Source organism: Microtus oregoni, unplaced genomic scaffold (assembly GCF_018167655.1).
Source record: "Microtus oregoni isolate MIOR12 unplaced genomic scaffold, Mior012 000066F_041, whole genome shotgun sequence".
In the NCBI taxonomy this organism is placed as follows: Eukaryota; Metazoa; Chordata; class Mammalia; order Rodentia; family Cricetidae; genus Microtus; species Microtus oregoni.
In genome coordinates this window covers 7,086-35,012 of record NW_024543917.1, presented here as the reverse complement: position 1 = coordinate 35,012, position 27,927 = coordinate 7,086, and the positions used below count along the sequence as shown (strand labels likewise).

The 27,927-nt window shown below is 38.1% G+C and overlaps 1 protein-coding gene across 2 annotated transcripts; it reads right to left on the bottom strand.

The window, feature by feature from the left end:
- LOC121440200 (tumor necrosis factor receptor superfamily member 27-like) lies at nt 1–26,859 on the bottom strand. 2 transcript variants are annotated; one of them, XM_041640936.1, is made up of 7 exons: nt 26,762–26,859; nt 24,775–24,852; nt 7,422–7,600; nt 6,825–6,910; nt 5,119–5,283; nt 1,872–2,246; nt 1–411 (listed from the first exon to the last, which is right to left on the bottom strand). In XM_041640936.1, exons 2-6 carry the CDS (start codon nt 24,799–24,801, stop codon nt 1,882–1,884), a joined length of 822 nt encoding a protein of 273 aa, XP_041496870.1. In that variant the 5' UTR covers nt 24,802–24,852; nt 26,762–26,859; the 3' UTR covers nt 1–411; nt 1,872–1,881. The 2 variants fall into 2 exon arrangements, with proteins under 2 accessions (XP_041496870.1, XP_041496869.1); XM_041640935.1 differs by lacking the exon at nt 24,775–24,852 and having other exon boundaries at nt 26,762–26,853.
- Between the last annotated feature and the right edge of the window lie 1,068 nt (nt 26,860–27,927).

Below are 27,927 nucleotides of genomic sequence, written 5' to 3'. Positions count from 1 at the left end.
TATTTTTCTCTCTAAAGTGGTATATAGATGTCAACAGAATTCTGTAAAACCCTTTCTCAGATCTACCTGTCAAAAAATATAAGAAGAAAAAATATACAGGCAGGAAAATTTGACCTTGTTTGTTGTTATTCCCCCCACCTCTATAATTAATTAACTGGCCCATAGCCATTTTCATGGCTATGAATTCTGAGTCCCCAGACTAAAAGAAGAAAACAAAAAAATGTTCAAGGCCAGTCTTGGGAAAATGGTGGGGATTTAATTCTCTTGTAGGATGGGCCCTGTGTACCCCGTTTTTAGAGTACTGATTATTGTGGGGCCTATACCCCAGGCCCATGCTACAGCTGTTGAATAGAAGTAGAGCAGGAAAGTCCAGGAACAATCACTGGCAAGGTTGCCAAGAGTGAAAGAGACCTAGAAAAAGAGCGGAGTAGTTAGAATCCTGTGATGCTGTGTAATCACCACCCTCCTCTTTCTTTTCTCTAAAAGTTCGTGTTTGGACCAGTGATTTAGGGCACAATAGCTGAAATCTCTCACCTAGCCATGGAGATAACAAATCTATCCTATTTCAAACTAGAAAAAACATTTTTTCTTGAAACTGGGTTAAGTTTTAGTACCATGTACTTAATAAAAACCCAAAGTGGTTGATATGGCAGAGAAGTCAGATGTGTGACCCAGGGAAAGAACTAGAACCCATAAGTGAGTACAAGATACAATTATGCTTTTTATATTGAGCTCCAGTTTGTCAGTTGTAAGTGTAATACACATTGGGCAGCTGTGAGCTCTTTTCACTAGAATATTTGAACAAGAACTACATAACCTCTAGACGAAGAAATAGATTGGGTGTCCTTAGGGCAAAATTCAAAGATTCAAAATCCAAAATACTCAAAATTTTATTCCTATTTGACATGATACCATAAGTGAAAAATTGCACACTTGCTTACACATGAGTTTGTACTAATAACACATGAAAGTACCTTCAGGTTATGTATGCAAAGTGCACATGAAGCACAAATGAATTTTGTGTATGTTCTGTTTTTTTATCCATGATGTTTTTATACACACACATGTACATATACATGCATACAACATACGTATATGTGACATATATTGAGGTAACATACACATAGATTTCAAAATCCAATGATGGAGTTAGATGAACTCTGTAATGGAGCTGCGAATCCTGGGCTCTAGCCTAGTTCTGAGAATGGATTACTCTGTCTTTAAGCAAACCGCTTCTCATCTCTGTGGCTCAGTTTCTGCCTATTTAAAACGAGATTAGCATATTTCTCATTTGCCTACCTCAAAGGTATGAAGTTACGAAGTTCAGAAAAAAATGTAGTGGATATAGAAGGAATTTGTAATTGGTGACAGAACACAGGGAAAGGAAGGAAATGCCATCATGGTACAAACACCTCTCATGAAGACATTATAAAGGACACTTGCGTATGTTGTCATTCAATCCTCACACTAACTCATGAGCAGAAGACTGTCTGAGGTAAAATGATTTCCTCAAGATCATAAGGCTGTTCAGGAACCAGGGTTCATCTGAATACAGAGTTGCATATTTGTATGATGGTGTTGTGTTTATACAAACGAAAGGAGTAAACAATATGACTAGTCAAGAGTAGGGTCCAGATGAAGAAGCTGGCATCACGCCAGCCTGCCAGGTCTCCAGACAATTGTTGGCTTCCAAATCTGATGTAAAATTAGCTCAAAGACTTAGTGCCACAACTGTTGCCTCTCCAACCTCTACCAGCCTCATTTCCTGCCATTCTTCCACCCAAGCCCTATCAGACAATAGAACTGGGGCTGGAAAATTGTTGAGAGTGGCCCACACCTCCTGGTCTTTTAACCACATTTTTCTAGCTCACCTCAGTAGAGTCAAAGGCTGGGAACTTGAAAAGGTACTCGGAGCTCCGGGCTGTCTCCGGAGCTTTCAACTGTGTTCTCCCTCAGGGTTCCAGCTCCAGTACAGGGCACAGAGCTGGAAAACTTTTGCAGGTCCAGCTCTGTACATTCAATGGGGGTATGGACCCATTTAGAGTGGCTCTCTGAGGCGCAGGAGGCCATGGTAAAGGACTCCTGGGTGGGGAAGCCACGTGTGGAACTGCAGTCGTCATCCAAGATGGAGCTGAGTGGCTTGATCTCATTCACTGGAAATTCAGGACTGGTCTCCTGGCCAGGTGGTATGGGGAAAAGAGAATCCTCCTCCACTGCCTTTTCAGCTTCATATTGCAACGAACCTCCTGCAACTCAAAGCAGAAAGCCACTGAGTCACCCCTCCTCAAATCAGGGTCTCTTCTCAACAGGGTATCTCTTCCTGAGCACCAACTATAGGAGGGGTGAGGGGGTCTAGGAGCCAGACTCCCTCTTTCTTCCTGAAGGACCAGAGCATCTAGAAGTAGGTGAAAATGACACATTTCAGAGACATGCTTTCCTTGGGGTATTACATTAAGTCTTTTAGATGCTGGATTAGGGAAGACAAATTTCTTCAGCTAGAGATAAACGCTTTGTAGGAAAGGTATTTTAATGTGCTTCTTTCTTCCATGATCTGGGTATATTACATGGGAAAGGAACCATGCAATCAGAATTATGGTAGTGGATGTTAAAATAGGAAGATTATCTTGAATTATGCATATGAGTTCAGAAAATCCTTAAGATAAATCATGATTTTTTTATTCTGTGATTAATGATGAACATTTTAATTTAGTTCCATTTCTCTAGGTTGCTAGATGCATCCTGATAAGTGTCAGAAGGCAGAAATGACACCGAGCATTAATATAGAAAGATGTGGCATAACATCTCTCTAAACAACTTCATTATACCATTGCTCGTTTTAGACAAAGAAGAGAGCCATGAGCCAAAACATATGAGCAGCCTCTAGAGCAGTGGTTATCACCCTTCTTAATGCTTCAACCCTTTAATACAGTTCTTCACATTGCCACTTTAAAAGTACAATTTTGCTACTGCTTTGAATTATAAATAGCTGTGTTTTCTGATGGCCTTAGGCAACCCCTGTAAAAGCATCATTTGACCCCCAGAGGGTTCATGACCCACAGGCTGAGAACCACTGCTCTAGCAGCTGGGAGTGACCTTCTACGCACAGCCACCAAGAAAATAAGACTTCAGTTCTACAGACTCATGAGGGAACAGATTCCCCTCGGACAGACAGAAAGAAACACAGTCCTGCCAATTTCTTGGTTGTGGCCTCGTTAAGATTCCATACAGCGTGCTAAACTTCCGAACTGTGGAAACTGAGGCAAGCCATCAAATGTGACAACTTGTTACAACAATGATAAAGATAAGCAATTCATCATTCATGCATGAGTCAGACTCAATATTAGGTTACAAACTGAGTTGCTGTGTCTTTATGTTTCCCCACTGTGACCGCGTTTCCACAGTTTGTTCAAATTACGTGAGTGCATAAGAAAATTTCATACAAAATTACAAATGTCTGGACTATTTGAAAATTGGAAGGTTTCACAGTGGTAGCAAATGGATGTGGCTGAGTAATGGATTCTTGATTAGAGAGGAGATGGTCCTTCTAGTATGTCACAATCCTATTCCTTTTTCCTGCATCTGCATTGGATTTAATTCACATCAGGTTGCCCTCCCTTACAAAGCCATGGAATGTCTGTAAGTGAGTGAGTACTAATAAGCACATTTTTTCCTAAGGAAATCATAAGGACGCTACCTGTCCTTATGTTTCCAAGGAGATACTGCAATAGTATAGAAAGGGGGTTCTCTCTCCCAAGGGAAGAACAGGGATACAGGCAGGTCTTAGATGTCTCATCACATTCACCTTGCTGAGACCTGTGACCCAAACACTTCATTACCCATGTTTCAGTACTGGGCAAGAATTCTTACATTACACACTACCTTCCAAAGACTGAATGGTCAATGAGACAGAGATCCAGTGGTCCACCATTGTCTAAACTGTCAGAGCTACCACAGGAGCTTTAAGGAGACTGAAGTAAAGCTGAAGAAGGGTCATTGAGAATCAAGAGGGGAAAACTACATCTCATGAAATGCTAGATTCATCTTTGCTTAAACATGGAGTATGCACAGGTAAATCACTGATAGACTCTAGAGCCAAACTGACTAAGGAAGTTCTATTTAAGAAGGATTTTCCAACACAAACAGAATGCAGCTATAATAATGTGCTGCTTCAGCTACAGTATCCATTTAGATACTGAATCCTGACAGTTTTTGTATCCAGTAAAGTCCATCCTTTCCTTTGCTAATACAGGTCTATTTATTAGGCTATGTTAGATTTTTCATTGTCCCTGTTTAGTTCTTGCTTCTGTTAATTGCACTAAAGCTGCATTGAACACTGGTATTCGTGTCTGGGATTCTAATGTCTTATTTAGTCCTGATGATCCCACCTCTTCTGTATTCTCTCCCTGATGAACTATACTTTCTGTCTTACATTGACTGATAGATGAAGTTGACAAAAGTAAAAGTGTTCTCAATCTGTCGTGATTTTAATGCACCATCTCCTATGGCTTTGGCCGGATCTTCAGCAGCAGTATTTTGGAAGACAGAAAAACATAAGAATGTTGACTAAACACTATGCCTTCAGTTATCCAGTTTTGGGAAACTCCTATATTGACAGCACTTACTGTAGACCTCATTAACTTTTATTAGTCATGTTTCAGGTATATCTAAATCTCCAATTCTGATATTTCAGAATCTATTAATACATACATAGAGAAAACAGTTTAAACAACTTATTCCATTCCATCTATCATTTTGAAAATTAAAAATAAATAAACCTAAAGAATCTATATAATTTGAGTTACACTATGATTTAAAGGTTAGATAATTGGTCTCTGGGTTTCTTTACCAAGTGATTTCCCATTAAGGGAGATTCTCCACGAACCCTTAAAGCCTAATAAACTGGTCTACTAAACTTCCAGGTAAACTCTAGCCCTTTTGATGTTCCATATTTTTTGATGCTATGCCAGATAGTTCCCACATGATGACAGAGCATGATGCCTGGGATTTTCTAATGTGATAGGGAAGGCACCTTGACTTATAATCTCAAAAATCTTCCTCTTTTACCAAAAATTGTGTCTTAATTTTGTTTCATGGGAAATGTTAAGCAGACACACTTACCACATTGACAATGTCTATTAAAGAGCTGCTTGCAGTAGAGGAAGAAGAGCCCAAGGAAGGCAAGTGCAAACACTACCAGCAGACTGCCCACCAGTGCGACAAGCGTGGCTTCCTTACCGGGAACAGCGTGTGCATCTACCTTCACTAAACTCAACTGGAAGGTACCTGTGGAACCACAACAAAAGAATAGGAGAGTCTGTCAATGTGGGCAGTTAAGAGTCGGAAAAGGGCCCTAAAGATCCTTAGGCTACATCTCCTTTAGGTCATCTCTATCAGGACTGCTATGTTCTTATCTGAAATTAGGTAAGATCATAATGAAAAAGCAAAACTCATATGCTGCAGGCACGATATAAATTAGCATGACTAACCAAAAGACACTGCTGTTGTGGTTCATTCATGCTATGTTTAGTAATAGAACCTAAAAAAATAGAAACAAATTAAAATGCTCATCAGTAAATACTAGATCAGCAAGTCGTGATTTAGCCCCTAAGACGTCATAAAAGACCTTTTGTTGGTTAATATAAATAACCCAGTGGAGAAAAACGAAGTGAAGAATAGCTTGATGACCTTTATAGAAAAATGTTGTAAAATACAAAATACTAGCACTATTGTCTAAGAATATGAATATACAGAATGTAATAAAAATATTTAAACAGTAGTGGAGAAGGTAGCAGAGGAATATGCCCATGAATTAACAACACACTCTTCATGTTCTTTACACCCTTACAGCAAAAACATCAACATACTTGTAGCCAATGCACCTTGAGTGTAAACAATGCATGGCATTTCTAGACTGAGTCAGTAAAGAGCTGATACATCTCAATCATTTCATTCTGTGACAAGGAACTGGGCACTACCTAGTCTAGCAATCATAGGCACATGATACAAGAAGGCTTTGGCCTTATGAAAGGAAACATTGGATTTGTTAATTGCCATAGGATAGTCTGGTAAAAAGCTGCTTAAAATTTCACGACAGTGGTTGTTTCTGTGGAGGGAAGGAATGAAGAGGACTCAGAAAGGATCGAAAGGGGAAGGTTATTATATCTGTTCTTTTAAAACGCTGAAGGAAATATTTAAAAAATAAGATTTATTATCTAGGAATCTCAGCTAATTTAGGACTTTATATTTCTATACTTATGTGTATTTAGCAAATTCTGTTTTATTTATCATGATTTTTAGGGATTGTTAGAGATACACCAATACTTTAAAGACTATATTAGAAGACAGACAAAAATTATAGAAGTCAGACAAACAAGTAAATGACAAGTGACATGGATATAGACGATATTCTAGTTATTTTTTCAGATATTAATGTGGTCTAAAACCTAAGGACTTCCTTATACCATGTGTATCGACTCTAATAGCAATATTGACTATAATCGCAATTAATAAGTGTAGAAATGCTATTATATGTAAAGTACATTATAACATTCATTATGCCACCAAACCCAGCCAAGTAGCTCACAAAGCATGAATAAAAATATTTCCTCATTTAGATTCAATTTTCAAAACAAGGGAAATAAATGATGTTTAATCAGTTTGAATGCTGCAAAGTTGAGGTTTAGTCATGGGCGACTGCCTTTACCAACAATGCAATAGAAGGAGTACTAAGGAGTATTTTCCTTCTACAGGAATAAAGAAGTCTATTGACTTCATTGACACACAGAGGTTTGGGGGGAAGACAGCAGAGAAAAATAGATACACACACTGAACCTCAGAAGAAGGAGTCTGCTTTGTACACGGGATGCATTCTTGGTCCTGCAGGCCCCCGATGCGCGTCTTTCGGTAGAACCTGTGATCAGAGCAGAAAGGAATGTGGAGGGATGAAACGAGCAATTGACTTGTAACAGTCCTTCTTGAGGTTGTGGGGAATATCTAAGAGTCTTTCCCTCATGTTTCCTGCATGGGACGCAGTACCTACCCTTGTGGGATCTCTGACATGTGTGATTCAGTGCACCATTTTCTTAAGCCATCACATTCTATAGCCAAAAGGGGAGTTAACAGTCATGAGACCAACTTCTTCATGATTTCTGTGCAATCTGTCTAGCAACATTTTTACTTTAAATTTTAGACTATCAGAGAGATTAGAAAGCTTTTAAGCACTCATCTGTGTTTGATAATTTGCCAGGTATTTTATATATAGGGATATAGTTAGGAATATATGGCTTCCCATTCATAGAGCTTAAATAGATCATGACATGGGTAGTTAGAATACTTCTACTAGGGTCTAAGTGGTAGGATGATAAGCGACATCAAATAGCTTTAAAAAGTTCCAGAAAGACTGATATCATTTAATGGCATACCTGGGCATACAGTCTCCGCAGATAGCATTAGAGGTATTCGTGCAGTTGGCTTTCTGGACCCGATTGATGACAGCGCAGGTGATGCAAGTCTGACACCTGTGATGCCCCCATGTGCTTTTATATTTTCGGGGAGGGCAGGCTGTGCAGTATGCATCTCCACCTTCTCCATAACCACAATCCTGAAATATAGGAGTATTAAGAAAAGCTCTAAGAGGGTATCTGCTAGGACTCAAATGAATATAGTATAAAGCAATATTTTTCAAACTACAAGTTCCCTCCATATTAAGTGGTCACTGAACCAATTTTCTAGGTTGTAACCAACATGGAAAATTGAAATGGAAATAACCAGCATAGTGATATAAAATGAAGTAAAGCCAAGTGCATCAATTAAAACAAACAAGATCACACTATGGAAAAGAACCTGAAAACTTTAGCTATGTGAAAACAAAAGGTTATTTCTCTTGTGTTTGTTTGTTTGAGCCAGGGTTTTTCTGTGTAGCCATAGCTATTCTTGGCTGTCCTGGAACTTGCTCTGTAGACTAGGCTTACTCACCCTCGGTCTATTAGAGATTTAATGAGGGTTCTGACCTGCATTAGCCACAATGGAGCATACATGAAAGGTTTCATTTTTGTGCTACCATGACTGAAGCATCGGGTAAAAGAGAACATTTTGTCCTCAGAAATAATACACTTTGCTTTTATCATACAGCACAGGACACACAAATCAACTGATCATTATTAAGTATAAAAAGTACAAGAAAGCACAATTTTACAGTATGTCAAAAGACGGGTACTAGCAAATATCTGACATAAAAGATAGTACCTATCTTTTTGATTAACTTTCACAGGTAAAACACATATTAGTAAATGCTGGATAATGATGAAAAATTACATCTTACTCTTGTATAATAAAAATGTTTTAATATTCACTGGATAAGTGATTTATTCTGGCTTTTACTTCAAGTTAGGTATCAATGCAATGATGCTATTAATATTATTCCCAACCTATTTTTTCTGCGCATAAGATAACTGAGAACTTGAAGAGATTGTAATAGACATACTGTAAAGATTATTCTAGCTCTCCTTCTCTGGAAATCAGTCTAGTGGTTCCTTAAAAATACGGGAATCAGTCTACCTCAAGATCTCGCCATACAACTCTTGGACATATACCCAAAGGATGCTATATCATACTACAGAGACACTTGCTCAACAGTGCCCATTGCTGTTCTATTAATAATAGCCAGAAATTAGAAACAGCCTAGATGTCCTTTAGCAGATGAATAAATGGAACATTATTTTCCTGTTACAAAATGAATCAGTAGGTAAATGGATAGAACCAGAAAAAAATATCGGCCCTAGAAAAGACAAATATGGCATGCATTATATGTTGATGCCAATAGTTAAGTCAATTATAATAAAGTTACAATCCAAAGAGGGGATGAATAGACATCTCTAGAGAAAAGAACTAGAATAGATAGTTATGGACAGGTGGGAATACTGGAATAGGATGATCAAGTAGGCTGGGGGAGGAAAAAGGGAGATGAGAGAGGGAATATACGGAAAAAACTAAAATTAAGGGTCATTTTAGGACTAGTATGGAAACTTGATGCAGTAGACATTTCCAAAAGTATGCACATATATGAAGGCACTCTAAATGAATTTGTCAAATAATGGGGGAGACAGAACCCCAACTGGACATTTCTTATCAAAAATGTGGACGCCATCAGTCCAAGCAATGGGTTATATCTAATTGAGTTGTTGGCCAATGTGGTCCCATGGGAATGCCCAAATAACTCGGGTTGTTGCAAAGAGTATAGGTTACTCTACACAAACTGACCTCAAGTGTCCATTTTTGAAGACAACAACCTACGCAACTCACTAAAGACAGAGAATTCAAGTAGTTGCCTACCTAGATGCTTCACCTATGCGGACTAGTGTTCTTGGTACCAGATGGTACTCTGCACACAAACAAACGAGAAGCATAAACACTAACCCAAGAATAAACTCTTTGATCTAAAATGGTCACCTGCCTACAAAACATGCTAGGACCATGGTGGCAGAAAGCTTGTGGGAGTAACCAATCATAACTGATTTGATATAAGGTCTACTCCATGAGAGAGAAGCCATATCCAACACTGCTTGCGGGACCAAAAGCCTGAGACTAGATATCTCAGTGACCTAGGATAAGACCAAATACTGCTGTCCTAAATAAAGGAGTAGCAATAAAACGACTCCTAATGACAATTTCTATACTCATAGATCAGTGTCTTCTTCAGTTATCATCAGAGAAGCTTCTTTGTGCAGCTGCAGCAGATGGGAAAAATATAGAAACCTAAAGCCAAACATTACTCAGACAGTGATTTTGGAACCCTCATCCTTAAATGGGATGCCTCCATCAAATCCTTCCTCTCAGGGATCGGGGAACCCTGAAGAAGAGGAGTTGGAAAGAGTGTAAGAGCCAGAGGGGATGGAGGACATGAAGAAAACAAGGCCCTCTAAATCAACATGATCAAAAGCACTCATGAACTTACAGAGACTAAGGCAGCATACACAAGTCCTACATGAGTCCGCCCAGATATTACCCTTGAGTTGAAAAGAGAAGGGGACAAATGTACCCATTCCTACCTATTTCAGAAACTGTTTTCATTTGATAGCCACTTACAAATGAAAATTTAGTTTTCTCCAAGTGAGTGTCACTGGAGAAACAAACAACTCTTAAGGGTAGCCTGTACCCCCAGCAGTAGATGGCTGATAAAAAATGAACTCAATGGTATCCTTGGACATTTCTCATTTCATAATGCCAGGTCAGGGTTTTCCCTTTTTAAAAGTTTATCTTATTTTTTACTTTCATTTTTACTTTATTTATATATTTTTGCTTTCTCTTTACCCTACAGGTCTTTGCATATATATTATGGCTTTCGGTTAAAAGATTTTATGAGATTCCTGAATATGAGAATATGAGACAAATAGAGAAAATTCTAAGAAGACATCATTGCAATCATCAGGTAGTCTAGCAGAGTAATGCAAGACCCAGTAGTACCTCCCAAAAGAATATAGACGCAATAATGTATGTTCCCAGGATATAGAAAATTAGTCTTTCAAACTGACATCTACAAAGAAGGCATGTATGTTAACACAGACAACTGCCTGATAAAATGGAAGATTTTAGTAAGACTCTGAGTCTCCTGGAAAAAATAATCAGATATTATAAACATCTTTGATAACAAGAATCAAGAAAATCAGATTAATGAAAACAAGGCAATCAACAGGCACTACCAGTTAAATGAATCAATTATTGGAATTGCTTAACAAGGATTTTAAAGCACCCATAAAAACTGTTTTGACAAGCAATTACAAATTACATTTAAATATGAGAGAAAATTAAAACACCACAGCAAATAAATGACTTTTTTATTGGCAAGTTTGTTTTTTGACAAAGTGCTCAAGCTGACTTTAAGCTTGAAGTTGTTTTGTTCCTGTCTTCTGAATGCTGGCATGAGAGCTGGAACTAACAATATTCAGCTCAAAGAAATTATTTTTTAAAGAGCCAAATTGAAGTTATAAAAATAACTAAATAGATAAACAAAATTCACTGGGCGCGCTAATTACAGGAAATTAGAAAAATCGCTGAACCTGAAGATAAAACAATAGAATGAATGCAGTTCAAACAGCAGGAAAATTAGACTAGCATAGGCAAAAAGAAGACAATAACTGGAGAACTTTGGGGTTATAATCAAGCAACATATGAAAGGAAAATCAAAATTATTTGTGTCAAAAAACAACCAAAGAAACAAAGGCTGAAATTTTCACAAATATAGAAAAAGAATAACCAGATATGACTATCAATTAGAATAGAATAAGTTCAAACAAATACACATACAAATAGGTTATTACAGTCCGGTAGTGAAAACAATATGGTAATGACACAAAATTGGACATGATGACAATTGGGGAAAAATACCCTGAAGATCCAACCTGAGAGTGCATAACCACATCCATCTAACATTCTAAAGAAATGTCCAAAACATACACTGGAGAAAAGACAGCATCTTCAACAAATGGTGTAAGGAAAATATTATGTGCCCATGTAGAAGAAAGATCTGAGACCTGTGTCTCTCGTCTTTCACAAAATCTAACTCCAAATACAACAAAGAATTAATGTGAAAACTCAAATGTCGAGAGAAAAAATATATGAAGTATATTATGTGAAATGAGTGTAGGAATGGACTTTCCAAATAGGATTCCAATTGCCCAGAAATTGAGGTCAACAACTGACTTCACAAAATTATAAAGTAGAATCTCATAAAACTAAATAGTTTCTGTTTAGCTAAAGAAATGATCACATGAAGAGTACCCCCACAGGATGAGAGAGAATCTTTGCCAGCTCTGCATCTGGCAGAGGATTAACATAAAAAAATGTAAAGAACTCAAAAAACAAACAGACAAAAGCAAAAACAATTCACAAATAAACCATTCAAAAAATAGGCTTGAGGCACGACCCAGCAACCCCAGCACCCCTCCCCAACCCTCCCCTGCTGTATGCTAGGACCAGTGCTCAAGTACAGTTTTAAGCTCCTAAACTAAGGCGACCCACCCAGAGTGGTGAGTGCCTGCCTACCGGGCAGGCCTCAGGGTCCCCTGTAAGGGAGCTGGGCACCTTCAGCTCTGGCGCCAGGCTTCCTGCGCGCTCCTGGATTCCACCCCCCCCCCCTCTTCAATATAGTGCTTCAAGTTCTAGCAATAGCAATAAGACAACATAATGGGATCAAGGGGATTCGAATTGGAAAGGAAGAAGTTAAACTTTCGTTATTCGCAGATGATATGATAGTGTACTTAAGCGACCCCCAAAACTCCACCAAAGAACTTTTACAGCTGATAAACAGCTTTAGTAATGTGGCAGGATACAAGATCAACTCCAAAAAATCAGTCGCCCTCTTATACACAAAGGATATGGAAGCAGAGAGGGAAATCAGAGAAGCTTCACCATCCACACGATAGCCACAAACAGCATAAAATATCTTGGGGTAAATCTAACCAAGGAAGTGAAAGATCTATTTGACAAGAACTTTAAGGCATTGAAGAAAGAAATTGAAGAGGATACCAAAAAATGGATGGATCTCCCTTGCTCTTGGATTGGGAGGATCAACATAGTAAAAATGGCAATTCTACCTAAGGTAATTTATAGATTCAATGCAATCCCCATCAAGATCCCATCAAAATTCTTCACAGATCTGGAGAGGACAATAATCAACTTTATATGGAAAAACAAAAAACCCAGGATAGCCAAAACAATCCTATACAATAAAGGATCTTCTGGAGGCATTACCATCCCTGACTTCAAACTCTATTACAGAGCTACAGTAATGAAAACAGTGTGGTACTGGCATAAAAACAGAGAAGTCGACCAATGGAATCGTATAGAAGACCCGGATTTTAACCCACAAACCTATGAACACCTCATTTTTGATAAAGGAGCTAAAAGTATACAATGGAAGAAAGAAAGCATCTTCAACAAATGGTGCTGGCACAACTGGATGTCAACCTGTAGAAGAATGAAAATAGACCCACATCTTTCACCGTGCACAAAACTCAAGTCCAAATGGATTAAAGACCTCAATATCAGCCCGAACACACTGAAAAGGATAGAAGAGAAAGTGGGAAATACCCTACAGGAGATGGGCACAGGAGATCGCTTCCTATGTATAACGCCAGAAGCACAGACATTAAGGGCAACATTGACTAAATGGGACCCACTAAAACTGAGAAGCTTCTGTAAAGCAAAGGACACTGTCACTGTAAATGGGAGGCTGGGAGGAGATGGAAACTTGTTTTTTTTTCTCCTTTTCTCAATAAAAAAAAAATAGGCTTGAGATAAGAAAAGCAGGGAGAAGCCGGGTATTAATGATCTGATCAGGGAAATGGGACAAAGAGGCTATAATTATGGAAGGGAGGAGGTAAATATAGAAGAAATGGGGATGAGGATAAAATAACAGTAAACATGTCTTAAAAAGTCACAAGGAATCACACTATTAACTATTTACCAAAAAATCTTATTAAACGTAACTCTATGCATAAATATATGTACATACGTTAAATAAAAATTTCTTTTTATTTAACATAAAAATACATCAACATATGCTCTCAGTTGGCAATGTTCTTTCCAAGAGCCAAAAGCAACCTAACACAAAACCCGCAACACCAGGCATAAGAAACCTTTTTTTGAATTTTTGGTCAGGGTTGTCCAAGAGACTCCTAAAACAGCCTTTTGCTGTTGACATTGATTGCCCTCAAACGTAGAAGGTAAGTCCCTGTTGCTAAAGACAGTATGCACTTTAGGCACAGGGCTCAGATGCCCCTGTGCTGGAACTAACTTGACTGTATCCTCAATGAGGAGTAGCTTTCATGTTTCCAGAAGAGATCATGGAGCCATCCAGAGCTTCCAAAGGAAGAACACAACTAACATAACCCAGTTATGACACCTATGAAACACAACAGTGACTTCTATGACACAATAAACCTAACAGGTACAGCAATGGCTTATATACCTTGCTGGTAACCAAGAGCTTTTTAATTTCATTTAAGACTGCCTCAACAAGAGGGACATCACGCCTGGTACAGGATACCTTGTCAACCGCCTAGTGCTAGTGAAGTCAGAGATCTTGAAGAAGTTATAACCGCCACTTAACTAAACCACCAATATCTTCAATCACATTCTAAATATTTGTCTTTACACCCACAGATAAGTGTAGTCCTAACCTCTTATCAAGGAAACTTATCTTTGCAAAAGGAGATCATAAATAATAATGCAGAGTCGTAGTTCCCAGCCTCAATGGAAACACCTACAAAACAACTTCTATATCTAAAACTCATGGAATATTATGGATAAAGAAGTTTGCTATGAGAAATTCAAATGGCCAAAAGACACTTAAGGTCATGCTCATCCTCCTTGGTGATCAGGGAAATGCAAATTAAAACAATTTTGAGATAACATCTTACACCTGTCAGAATGGCTAAAATCAAAAACACCAATGATAGCCTTTGCTGGAGAGGTTGTGGAGTAAGGGGTACACTCATCCATTGCTGGTGGGAATGCAAACTTGTGCAACCACTTTGGAAATCAGTGTGGCGATTTCTCATGAAATTTGGGATCAACCTACCCCAAGATCCAGTAATACCACTCTTGGGAATATACCCAAGAAATGCCCTATCATATGACAAAAGCATTTGTTCAACTATGTTCATAGCAGCATTATTTGTAATAGCCAGAACCTGGAAACAACCTAGATGGCCTTCAATAGACGAATGGATGAAGAAAGTGTGGAATATATACATATTAGAGTACTATTCAGCGGTAAAAAACAATGACTTCGTGAATTTTGCATGCAAATGGATGGAAATAGAAAACACTATCCTGAGTGAGGTATCCCAGTCCCAAAAAGATGAACATGGGATGTACTCACTCATAATTGATTTCTAGCCATAAATAAAGGACATTGAGCATATAAGTTGTGATCCTAGAAAAGCTAAATAAGAAGGTGAACCCAAAGAAAAACATATAGTCATCCGCCTAGATATGGGAAGTAGACAAGATTACAGGGCAAAACCTGGGAACTTGGGGATGAGGTGGCATGGAGCTAAGGGGAAATGGGGTGAGAAACGTTGAGAAGGGGAGAATGGGGGGAGCTTGGGGGAATGGGATGGCTGGGATAAAGGAAGGGTGGACACGGGAGCAGAAAAATATATAGCCTAATTAAGGGAGCCATCTTAGGGTTGGCAAGAGACTGGACTCTAGAGGGAATCACAGGTGTCCAGGGAGATGTCCCCAGCTAGTACCTTGAGCAACTGAGGAGAGGGAACCTGAAATAACCCTATCCTATAGCCATACTGATGAATATCTTGCATATCACCTTAGAACCTTCATCTGGCGATGGATCGAGACAGAGACAGAGACCCAAATTGGAGCACCGGACTGAGCTCTTAAGATCCAAATGAGGAGCAGAAGGAGGGAGAACATGAGCAAGGAAGTCAGGACCACGAGGGGTGCACCCACCCACTGTGACAGTTGAACTGATCTATTGGGAGCTCACCAAGGCCAGCGGGACTGGGACTGAATAAGCATGGGATGAAACCGGACTTTCTGAGCGTGACGGACAATGAAGGCTGATGAGAAGCCAAGGACAATGGCACTAGGTTTCGATCCTAATACATGAACTGGCTTTGTGGGAGCCTAGCCTGTTTGGATGCTCACCTTCCTGGTCCTGGATAGAAGTGGGAGAACCTTGGACTTCCTGCAGGGCAGGGAATCTGGACTGCTCTTCTTTCTCGAGAGGAAGGGGGAATGGAGTGGGGGGGGGGAGGGGGAGAGGGGGAGGGGAGTAGGGGGAGGGGGCGATGTGTGCAAGGAGGGGGAGGGAAATGGGAAATTTTTTTTTGCAACAACTAAAAAAAATAAAATAAACCAAAAAAAAAAAAAAAGAAGTTTGCTATGAGACTGATTTCTCGTAATGTCAGAAATACACCTGTAGTCTTAACCAATGTGAATGCCTAAACATGAGCAGAACAAGGACAACATAGACATGTTAAAGTGAATGGGAAAAGCCAGGAGGCCTCAACCATACACAAACAACTAAAGAATGCCCAGAGAGGGAGAAATAGTTTTCCCCAAAGAAGAGGATACCAGTATCAAGGAGGAATTATTAAGTAATGGTAATAGGGACGAAAAGGAAGGAAGAAAATGATGCAATCAGGTTTTAATTTGAAAAACTAAAAAAAAAATAGTTTTTTAAAAAACCTTTCTCTTCATAACTTTTATAAATCCTGTTTGGTGATTATACTAAAATATCATGTCTGATACCAATTAACAATTATATATAGCGGGTGTGGTGTATGCATAAGAAAGGCCCATAGACTCATTTATTTGAATGTTTAGTCGTCAGACAGTGGCACTATTTGAATAGGCATAAGAGGTGTTGTCTTATTGGAGAAGATGTGGCCTTGTGAAAGAAACTGCATCACTGAGTAAGTGGGATTTGAGGTTTCAAAACCCCAAACCAGTTCCAAGGTCTTTCTCTCTCTTCCTGCTGCCTGCATAGAACTCTAAAGTTCCTTTCCTAGTGCCATATCAGCTGCATTCTGCTGTGCTTCCTGCCATGCTAATGCTGAACTAAATTTCTGAAACACAAGCAAGCCTCAACAAAACACTGTCTTTTATAAAAGTTTCTATGGTCATGGTGGACACTTAAGTGGAAGTGATGTTTCCACATTCATAATTGAAAAAGAGTTGAAACCAGCAGACCCTGAAAATTACATGTGTGTATTTTAGTACTTCGAAAGGCTAAGTAAATAATACAAAGAAATACAATAAAAATGGCACAAATAAATCAAGATGGAATCCTAAAAGATACTTTTATGTAACCAGCAGGAAGGCAAGAAAAGACAACGAAAGGAATAGGAATGGAGAGCACAAAACTAAAATGGTAGCCTTAAGCTCTAAAATGCCAATCAGTGATAATCTTAAATTTAAATCATCTAAGCAAAGCAATTAAAAGGCAGAAATGAGCATTGTAGATAAAATCAGATGCTATCAAATTACCCCCAGTAGCCATTTCTTCCACTGATGAATGAATCATTTCCTAAGAATTAAAAAGATGCAAATTATCATTTAAAACTCTTGTTGAGAATCATCTTTCATAGGTAAGAGGCAAAGGGAATTTTGTTTTTAAATGATTCAGATTCCTAAATGCTTTTGCTGCTAATCAGTTTTATAACCATGAAACATTTATCTTAATTTTAACATGCTTTGATGATGCTGACACAAAATTTTGATCCTCATCATGGAGTAGGTAGAGTTATTTCTTTTCAAAAGTTGTTTGTAACATATGAGAACAATTAGCTAACAATCATAATCAAGAATGGTTTGGTTTATCTGCAAATATACATCATTTTAACTTTAAGAATCTATTACTATATTAACAAATTAACATGAAAAAGACAAAATATATGAAAAAGCACATATAAAATAATGAAATACAAATAAATTGAAATATTTTCTGATTTTAATGTATTTGTTTAATTTACAAATGACTAAAAATATTTTTTGTCAATGTTGGTCTACTTAAGTACCTTACATGACTAGAATTCAAACAGTAAATATTGCACTAAGAAACAGTTTACAGGTTAGTATATTTCTCTATCAAATATTTAAAAAGTAACAAAAACTCTCATAAAGTTTCATAAATTAGTAATTTAACATTACAGAAGAAAGCATAAAATTAACAGATGATAGAAATATGCATTATTCATTTTTTGGGTTTGACTTCTGGGACATGTAAGCTTTATGCATTATTGAAAATTCATGCAATTGTAATGGAAATTAGTAAAAAATATTCAAAAGTGGTATCTGTTCATATATTTCAAGAATATTAAAATTATATTTAGTTTACAAATTATACTTCTAGAAAAATATCCTGAGGAAGTACTGTTAATTTTCTGCAATAGTTTGTTTTCAGTGATATTTATTTATAATTCATGAGTGAAACATAAAATTAAATAAAGGTAACTGAACAGAAATGTTGTCATTAGCTACTTATCAAAACACCATGGGCATTCTTTAGTAATCAATAGCTGATTTCATTCTAGATACTATGATGACCATGCTAAAACTGATTTCTCAATTTCTTTAGTCAATCGTGATATTACTCTTTTTTGCCAAATGCAAATTTCCCAGTCAACCTACCTGGTATATAGATAGGCATTGACCAGTTACATATCATAATATATAAAGAAAAGTCTACTTGGAAACATGGGGAAATATTTATTTCCTAGTAGATGGAAAGCTCTTTTGGCTTTGTTTCTGCTTCATGCCCTTTGTGGTCCTATGTTCTGTTACACTGATCCATAGAAATGAACTCTTTTTGCCAATATAGTGCTATTTTTATTGCTATGTTTCTGGAGTACAACTTAAATAATGGGTGGGTATATGCCTTTCTTCGCTCTTTTTTTTTTTCCAGAATTGATGGCACTATCCAGGGTCTTTAGTGTTACCTCATAGATTTATTTATTTATTTCTATTTCTGCGAAGAATGGCATCAAGATTCAAAAGGGATTCTATTGACTATGTAGTTTTGGTTTTGGCAGTGGAGTCGTTTGCAGAATATTATTTTCTAATTCATGAGAACTGATGGTCTTTCTATCTGTCTAACTTTCTAAAAATAGTTAGATTTTTATTACTGTGATAAAACACTATGACCAAAAGCAACTTGGGGAAGAAAGACTTTCTTTCAAGCTTAGAGTCCCACATCATAGTTCAAGGAAGTCAGGGGAGGAACCAGGAAGCAGAAACTGAAGCATGCTGCCTGCTGGTTCTCTCCTTGGGGCTTGCCTAACCTGCTTTTTAATAGTGCCTGGTAGTATCAACCCAGGGGTGACATCTCCCAGAGTGAACTCAAGCTTCCCACATCAATCATCAGTCAAGAAAATGAACTGCTAGCTTGCCCAAAAGCTAATTCTGTGGGAGCATTTTCTCATTTGTGGTTCCTTCTTCTAAAATGACTCTAACTCATGTCAAGTTCACATAAAACTGACCAGCACACTGTCTTCTCAAGTCTTCTTCTTCCAGCACTGAGTATGAGTGGAGAGACACTTCAGTCTTACTTTGCTCCTAATCTTAGTGGAAATGCCTGGAATTTTTTTAATTTAGTTTGTTGTTGTTTGTAGCTTTGTTGTATGTAGCCTTTAAAAGGAGATATTTTCTTTTGATTCCTAACCTCTTCGTTCCTTTTATCATGAAGGGATGTTGTATTTGTCAAAAGCATTTATAAATCAATTTAAATAATTATGCAATTTCTATCTTTAAGTCTATTTATTACATAAATTATGTTTATTGATTTAAACATGCTTGACCATTTCCAAATCTCTAGAATAAAAACGATGTGATCATGAATACTTGGAGGTTCACCCTTCCTCTTATTATCCCCAGTGCTCTCTCTTCTTCCCACTCAGGAGTTTAAGATGTGAGCTCTCAGCTGTTTCTGGTACCATGCCTTTGAAACAGCAAGCCTAATTAAATAGTTTTTCATAAGTTTTGTTGGTTGTGGCATTTTATTATAGCAATAGAAAAGCAACTAAGACATGTATGCTATTGAAAAATGCTTTATCTGTTTATCATGGAAACTAGTCTATAATTATCTTTCAGCATTTTATTTTGTTTTGTTTGCTTAGTTTAAGTATCAGGTAATACTAAATTCATAGAAGTAACTTTGTAAATTTTTTTATCTTTTTCTTTTATGAAGTTAAGAAATACTGGCATTGATTCTTTCTTGAAGGATTGTCAGGATTGACCAGTAAATCTTCCTCATCCTAAACCTTTTTCATTGTGAGATTAATATTGTTGTACTTTCAATCACATCCTTCAGTTTTGATTTTATTAAGTTGTTTACCTCATCTTGGTTTAATTTTGGTAAGTCACATGTCTAGTGATTCATTCATTTCTTTTAGATGTCTTAAGTTTGTGGGAGACATTTTTATAAAATGTCTTAAAAGATTTTTCCTAAATGCCATTGATATCTTTTATAAAATCTGACATTTCACTTGCAATTTTGGCAATTTCAGTTTTGTTATGATCTGCTAGCCTGTCACCTGGGTGTCCAGACCTTTTAACATACAAGCACCACTCAATCCCAACCATTCCTCCCCTTCCACCCAGGCAAGCGGATCTCCTGCCTCCTCCAGCCTGCCTTCTCTCTCTTTTTGTCCCTCCCTCTTCTGAAGCGGTGACTGCTGCCTCTCTCTCTCTTCCCCCTCTCCCTTCTCCCCACCTCCCTATCTCTCTTTTCCTCCTTCCCTTTCCCCTCCATAACCCACTAAATAAACTCTATACCCAAACTCTCTCTGCATGGCTTATCTGCCTGTCTCCCTGGCCATGGTTTTCTACTTGCCTTGGCCCCTCTAAAGGCTCCAGTGACTCCACAGTCCCTTGTGGGACCAGCCTCCCCTAACCTTATCTTAAAAAAAAAGAATAACAGGTTTCCCTTCTTTTTCTCTTAACAAGTTTTGTTAAGGATTAATTTGATTTTATTTTTCAAAGAACCAAGTCTTTGTTTAATTAATTATCTGCTTTGTTTTATTATTGTGATTGTTCTTTCCATTCTTTTAATTTCTTCCTGGAAAATGGTTCTTTCTTTATATTGATTTAGGGTTTGGCTTTACTTGTTCTTCCAAAGCCATAAGTTACATTAATAAATTATTTATTTTTAATCTCTGATTGTGTGTATACATGCATGCAAGATCACATGCAAATCACATATCTTCTTCAACTAATTTTTTGAGACAAAGCCTCTCAATGAGTCTGGAGCTCACAAATCCAAACAGACTAGCTTGCAACCAACCTATAAAGATCCCAAGGTCCAAATCAGGAGCAGAAGGAGAGAGAGCACGAGCAAGGAACTCAGGACCGCGAGGGGTGCACCCACACTCTGAGACAATGGGGATGTTCTGTCGGGAACTCACCAAGGCCAGCTGGCCTGGGTCTGAAAAAGCCTGGGATAAAACCGGACTCGCTGAACATAGCGGACAATGAGGACTACTGAGAACTCAAGAACAATGGCACTGGGTTTTTGATCCTACTGCACGTACTGTCTATGTGGGAGCCTAGGCAGTTTGGATGCTAACCTTACTAGCCCTGGATGGAGGAGGGTGGTCCTTGGACTTTCCACAGGGCAGGGAACCCTGATTGCTCTTTGGGCTGACGATGGAGGGGGACTTGATTGGGAGAGGGGGAGGGAAATGGGAGGCAGTGACAGGGAGGAGGCAGAAATCTTTAATAAATAAATAAATTTTAAAAAATATCCTTTTAGCTATTTTTCTTTAGAATAAAATTATAGGTACATGTTGCCAGGTATGGATTTTTTTTTATGGGTGCAAGGGGTCTAAACTCTGGTCCTCACATGTATAAAGCAAATACTTTATTAAATGAGCTATCTCCTCAATATAACTTTTCTGGATATAGTTGCCAGGTGAAAGTTCTGATGGTTAGACAAAAGCCAGCCTTCCTCAGGAACTTGTGAAGCTAGTTCCCCTCTAACAAAGGAACCATTTCCTTATCACTTTCAGAAGGAACAAATTCCTATTTGTGATACCTATGAGCATACCAAAGGGCATTCTGGCCTGAGGCTTCCTGAGTATCACAAGTACCTGTTCCATATTTCAGTCCCTCCTGGCAGTCCATCAGGCTCCTTACTTTAACTGTCTACAGCTCACTGGCCTCCCTCTCCCCAGCTTCTCATTTCTTCTTATAGCTTTGCTATTTTTTGCTATCTCTCTCTCTCTCTCTCTCTCTCTCTCTCTCTCTCTCTCTCTCTCTCTCTCTCTCACACACACACACACACACACACACACACACACATCTTAGTTTAGTTCTCTCTTACACTCTCTTGATTTCCTTTCCCCATACTCTTTGTCTTTCTTTCTTGCTCTTACTCTCCACCCTTCCTCTCATTGCCAGGTTCAATATGCTGGCCATGTTCATTGTACTACTTTCTCTCCCTGCTCTGGACTTTTCCAGATGCATCTAAATGTGCTCTCCCTCATAGCTCCAATAAAACCGCATCCTCAACTATAGCTTGGAAAGGTCAAGTCATCAGTTTATACATCAGTTTTATATCTATATCTACCTATATCTATCTATCTATCTATCTGTCTATCTATCTATCTATCTATCTATCTCTAGAGAGAGAGAGAGAGAGAGAGAGAGAGAGAGAGAGAGAGAGAGAGAGAGAAAGAGAGAGAAAGAGAGAGAGAGTTTTAACTACTCTGATTTAGGAAAGTTTTTTTCAAGATCTTTTCAGTTCCTTGCCATTTTGTGATTGATATGCCTCCTGAGCCTGGATAGCCATCCTCTTAGTTTAAATTTTGAAAGCTTTTTATAATGGTTTTATTGAATATACTGTTTTTGACTCTCTTATATTTAATAAAATTGAAGCATAACTGCATTATTTCCTCTCTTCCATTTCCTCCTTCTAGCACCTTTAATATATTTTTTTCTGGGATTTTATCTAACTCAGTCTCATTGTGGACCAGTACTATGATATTTTCCAAGGGGAGAAGGTCATATTTCCTTGATTTGTTCTCTTCCTTGTTCCATTCCATTGAGATCTATGCATCTGAGTTATTCATCGATTGGGTTTATCAGTTGTTCTATTGCAGTCAAAATGTTATCAGTATTCAATTGATATAATTTATATGCATAGTTTAGAATTAATACCCCTGTCATGTACTCATTGTGCCTGGTAAATGTTAGGAATATTTTCTAACACGAGCTCTCTGCCGACACAAGATCCCAATCAAGCCAAATCAAAACAAACCAAATTGAAAGAAATCCAGGCTTAATTGAACTCCTGCACTCTCGGGTGGTCCCAAGAGAAACCAGAAAGCTGCCAATGCGACTACATGGGAAAGAGGGAAAACCACGTGCTGATTTTTGGGGGAGCAGTTTAAATAGCCTTGGGGAGTGGTCTTGACTTTTTTAGGGGAGGTGTCAAGGTTTGGTCGGCTACTTTGACCCTCCTTGGAGAGGGGTAAGGTTCAAGGGGCACAGGGGCAAGGCCTCCAAAGATGGAGGCTGGAGATGGGGATTTACAGTAATACTTGAATATTATCTGTAGAATCAGCCACATTGCTGGATAAAATTTTATGAAAGTGTCCTTTTAGCCAGTTAGTAAGCATGATCCTTTTAACTCCAGTAACTATTGGAGGAATAATATATATGGGTAGTATGGTGAATAGTAGAGTATTACCAAGATTCTAAGTAGGAGGGATGTGGTCTAGATAAGGATTGGGATTCCTGTTAAATTAATTGGAAGGAAATTAAGATGAGGAAAAATATTTGGGAACAGAGCATTGGGATGTTGTTAGTTTCTATAGTTTAAACCTTTTTAAAAAATTTTTGGAGATCTAGAGTTAATAAGAAAAAGAAGTGGGGGCAGGAAAGACAAAATATCAGAAGAAGTAGGAACGAGTGAGAAAATACATTGTTTGTATGTAGGAAGATTATCACAAAGTACATAATAGTACAATGGTTTAAAAGCAAACACAACAATCATACAAAATGAGCAGTGTATGACCTAAAGCCCAACCATTATGAAGCATTTATTCAAGAGTTAAGATTAAAAGAGAAAAAGAAAAATTAAAATTCACAAAACTTTCAACAGTAGCAAGAATGTATAATAAAAGCACTTTGGATTAAAAACATCATGTCAGTCAAGATTTCTTTTATCCTGGAATGTATTTTGAAAATTTTCTTCCCTTCCTGCACTAATGGGAGCATTGCGATCGGTTTGGTATTCCAGTAGACATCTGTAAAGCCTGATTTTGTGTACGCATTGTCTCATAGAGGTTAGCTAGTATCACTTTGGATTGAGCTTTTGGCACAGCCGCAGTGAGGTGAGCCGTGCAGTTCTCAGTTCCCTCCTTGGTACTCTCTGTGCTTTGGCAGCATTGTTCTGGAGAAGACAGGTTGGGATCTGTTGCCATGGGTTCCCAATGACTAAAGCTACAGACTTGGTTTAAGAGAGTGTGTCAATTGCCCTACCACATTTCAGGCCCTGGACCCACCCAGCTCTCAGTTTTTGTGGCAGATCTTTCTTCAGGCTCTGCCACAGTGTACTGGTACTCAGAAAGGGGAAGGCGGTATGAGCTTTGGTCCTGCAATTCCCGCTTAACCTCAACTGGAACCCTGCTGTGAGAAGGAAAGCTTTAGTTCCAAGGCCTCATCTCCAATTGCTAGCCAGTCCTTGGTTCTCAGCTAACTGCTACAGCAGCTCTGCTGAGTGTGTGTACTGCAAAGTGCTTCCCTGTGGTTTCCAATTACCTCACCAGAGCCAATTTGTGCAGCTAGGCACTAGTTCACAGCCACTCTTGTCTGCTTCCCCACAGAGATCTCACTTGGCTTAATAAGCCCATTTAGAGCTACTGTCTCTTGCAAGGATAAAGATGACCCTGTTCTCTCCTGTTTTCTTTCAGTGGCTTGCATCATGAGGTCTCTAATCTGCCAACTTCCCTAAAAATGTCTATTTTTAATTTTTTTTTTTGAGAAACATCTAAGCTATTTTACAATACGACTTTATTCTTACGACCGTGTGGAAGAGTTCTTTTTCTACATCCTTACCAGCATTAAAAGCAAAATCTTCAGTATTATTTCTTTTCAAAATCGTGTTGTTTGAAAAGTCTTTCCCTGGTTAGTGAGGTAGAGCATGGTTTCATGGCCCTGTAGGTTATTGGTATGTCTTCTTCTGGAAAATGTTACTTTCAATTTAATGCATCCTACTTAATTTGAAAGAAAGACGGGACCCAGTCGTACCTGACTCCAAATGTATTTCTTCGGCATTCACGGTCACTGAACAAGTTGCACACACTCTCTGAACTGTGGTTGTCTAGTCTGTAAAATGAGGTTCACAACAGTTTCCTGGCAGGACAGTTACAAAACTAAACAAAATAATGTTCTTGAGAGAGTTCTTTACAAAGTACAGATGACCAGATGAATAGAAATTCTTTATAGTTAAAAGTTTTCCAGAAGCAGTATTGCCATATATGTGGCTTTTTTCTGAACTTTCAAGTGGTGTGGAAGTAAATGGCAGTCAGAGAGGCACTAAGTCAAACGGAACTTTCATCATGGTCTTCCTTTTCTGGATTTCATGACAGCAGCTTGACAGATTAACAGACCTCTTTTTTCCCTCAAAGAAGTGCAGGTTTGCCAATGCAGATGATTTTAAAGGTAATAACCATGTACACGAGAGGACCATTTATAAACCATTTATCATGAAGTCTGATGTGGTACTTAAAAGAGATATTTTTGTCAAGACAAGAAATTTGTTGCATTAGATTCGTCCTAATAACCAATATGACCTATCCTGTGGTAGCCTTGTCATGGCCTTGGAATTCCTCCACAACACTTTGGGCATCCCTCTGTAGAATACATGTTAAAACTAGAGTTAATACTATCTTTTGATAGCCTTGGGCTTTAGTCTTTTTATTTTTTTAACTTATAAATGGAAGAAGGAATTAGGATATTTTTTTTATTTCTTTTAGTCGATAGAACATGCTATTTACTTAAAAACCCCAGAAGATTCTTAGTGCCCTTAGAAAAAAAGATGTTTCTCATCAAAGTTCCCAAGTTGTCTGACCTATATTTTCCTTCCCCTTTCTTTATTTATGAATCAGCCGTGTTAATCTTCTTATCCATGAAACAATACTAATTTGTACTTCACTTGGGACTGCATTAGCTCTACGTCATTCCCAGAAAGCAGTTACTCAGGGAGCTCTTCCCAGCTCCCACTCTGAATCACATCACTGCATCACATCAACATAATTCTGTTCCTGGGCCCTCAATGTGTGTGTGTGTGTGTGTGTGTGTGTGTGAGAGAGAGAGAGAGAGAGAGAGAGAGAGAGAGAGAGAGAGAGAGAGAGAGAGAGAGAGACAGAGAGAGACACAGAGAGAGACAGAGACAGAGAGAGACAGAGACAGACAGAGAGAGACAGAGACAGAGGGAGAGAGAGAGATACCTACAATCATACTGGCCACTTTGCAAATGTGAGGTAAGTAATTGATGAATGAATAAATGTGCAAAAACAAGCACGAGCATACAGAAACTTTACTGACTTTCTTCTTCTAGCCTTTATAGTAAACTCTAATATCATCCCCAATTGAAGAAACAACAGGGGATGTGAAGTAAGTAAAAACTAAGGAGTCCCTGCCTTGATCTCAGTTTTCATTGCGTTTCTTTTTATTCAAAAATTTACCTTTAATTGGACCATTCTATGCTTCACCTTGTTTCCTATTGCCGAATCCTTTCTCAGACAGTTTTCTTAGTAAAGCAGACCCTTCAGAACAGAGGCCACATTAGCTTTCTTGATTCTTCCACATTCCCCAAACCTGGTATTTTGTTTCTAAACCTAATTAAATGTACTTTGCTTTGTTTAACAGATATCTCGAATGCAAAAATTCTGAACCTTGATATGTACATATCTCTTTATGAGGTATCATAGTATTGCATTAAGCTCTCCCTGGCCTCTGAGTCTGCTAGCCTCACTTCGTGATTGAACACTGACTACTATTGCATACGATTTGTATTTCATTGTATATGCTTAACTGAACTGAACTAATAAGAGCCGAGAATGGATGGAACTTCTAATATTGTTCTTTCTTAATTTTTTTCTTAAACATTTGTTTCTTTATTTCTTTCACAAGACAGACAGACAGACAGACAGACAGACACACACACACACACACACTTCCTGGTTTCTTAGATGTACAAAAAAAAAAAAAAGCACTGATCAGAAGAGTTTACCTTGGAGAGCTCCTGTCCAGGGCCACACTGCTGGCAGGTGACACAGTGCCCCCATTGGTCCTGGTACTCATTTTCTTGACAATCCATGATGAAGAAACTATGGGTACAGAAAACAATTGCTACTGAGAAAACCAGAAGATTTTCAAGCAGGGGCTTTCCTGACACCTTGTTTCTGTGTCTTCTTAACTGTGGCTTTTAGTGAGAATGGCCAAAGAAGGGAAACTAATATAGGTAAAACTTTTAGAGTACAGATGGTGTGCCTAGAACTCTTCTAAATGCTTCCTATGTGGCAATATATTTGATTCTCAAAAAATAATGACACAAATTATTATAAATTCCACTTTACAAGTAAAAAAAAAATCACAAAGGCACAGGGACAAAGAAATGTTCAGCTCTACCAGGAGCTCACTGTCAATAAACAAAGAAACAAGCAAGCAAAAGAATAAATAAGTAAAACTGTTGGATTCTTTTTTCTTTCTTTTTCTTTTTGAGACAGGGTTTCTCTGTGTAGCTTTGGAACCTGCCCTGGAACTTGCTCTATAAAACAGGCTGGCCTTGAACTCACAGAGATTTGCCTGCCTCTGCCTCCCAACTGCTGAGATTAAAGGTGTGTGCCACCACTGCTTGGTTAGTTGGATTCTTTCTCGTGGCTACAAACAAATATGTAAAAATCTCTTAAGAATTTAAAAATCACTTTCACACTTATTTTGTTATATTTGCAAATACTTTTGATATTTTTTAACTTAAGCAATGTGAAAAATATCTTTATTTGTGAATGAAAAAAAAAATGAAACATGATTCTTCTTTGCCAAACTGTCTGATTACCCTGACAGGCCCATTCCATTTCAACTTGCAGTCTTGGATGGATTACTAATGACCTCAGTTACTTAAACTGAAGAAAATGAACATCATGCTTCTGTCTTTTACACCAGACAGGTTTTTGAAAGGATTAAATGTGTTAAATTCCTTAAGTAATCATGAAAAACTATACAAGTAAAACAGTGTTAATATGGAGATAGGTGGCTTTGCACAAACACAATTTTTATAACATGGTGCCCTTCTCTCTAAAATAAAACTCATGATGGGACTTTTTTTGTTACTCCCAATCTCTTGTAAGACTGTATTTCAGGTGGGTTCTCAACATACTGATTGACCTTAATATATGC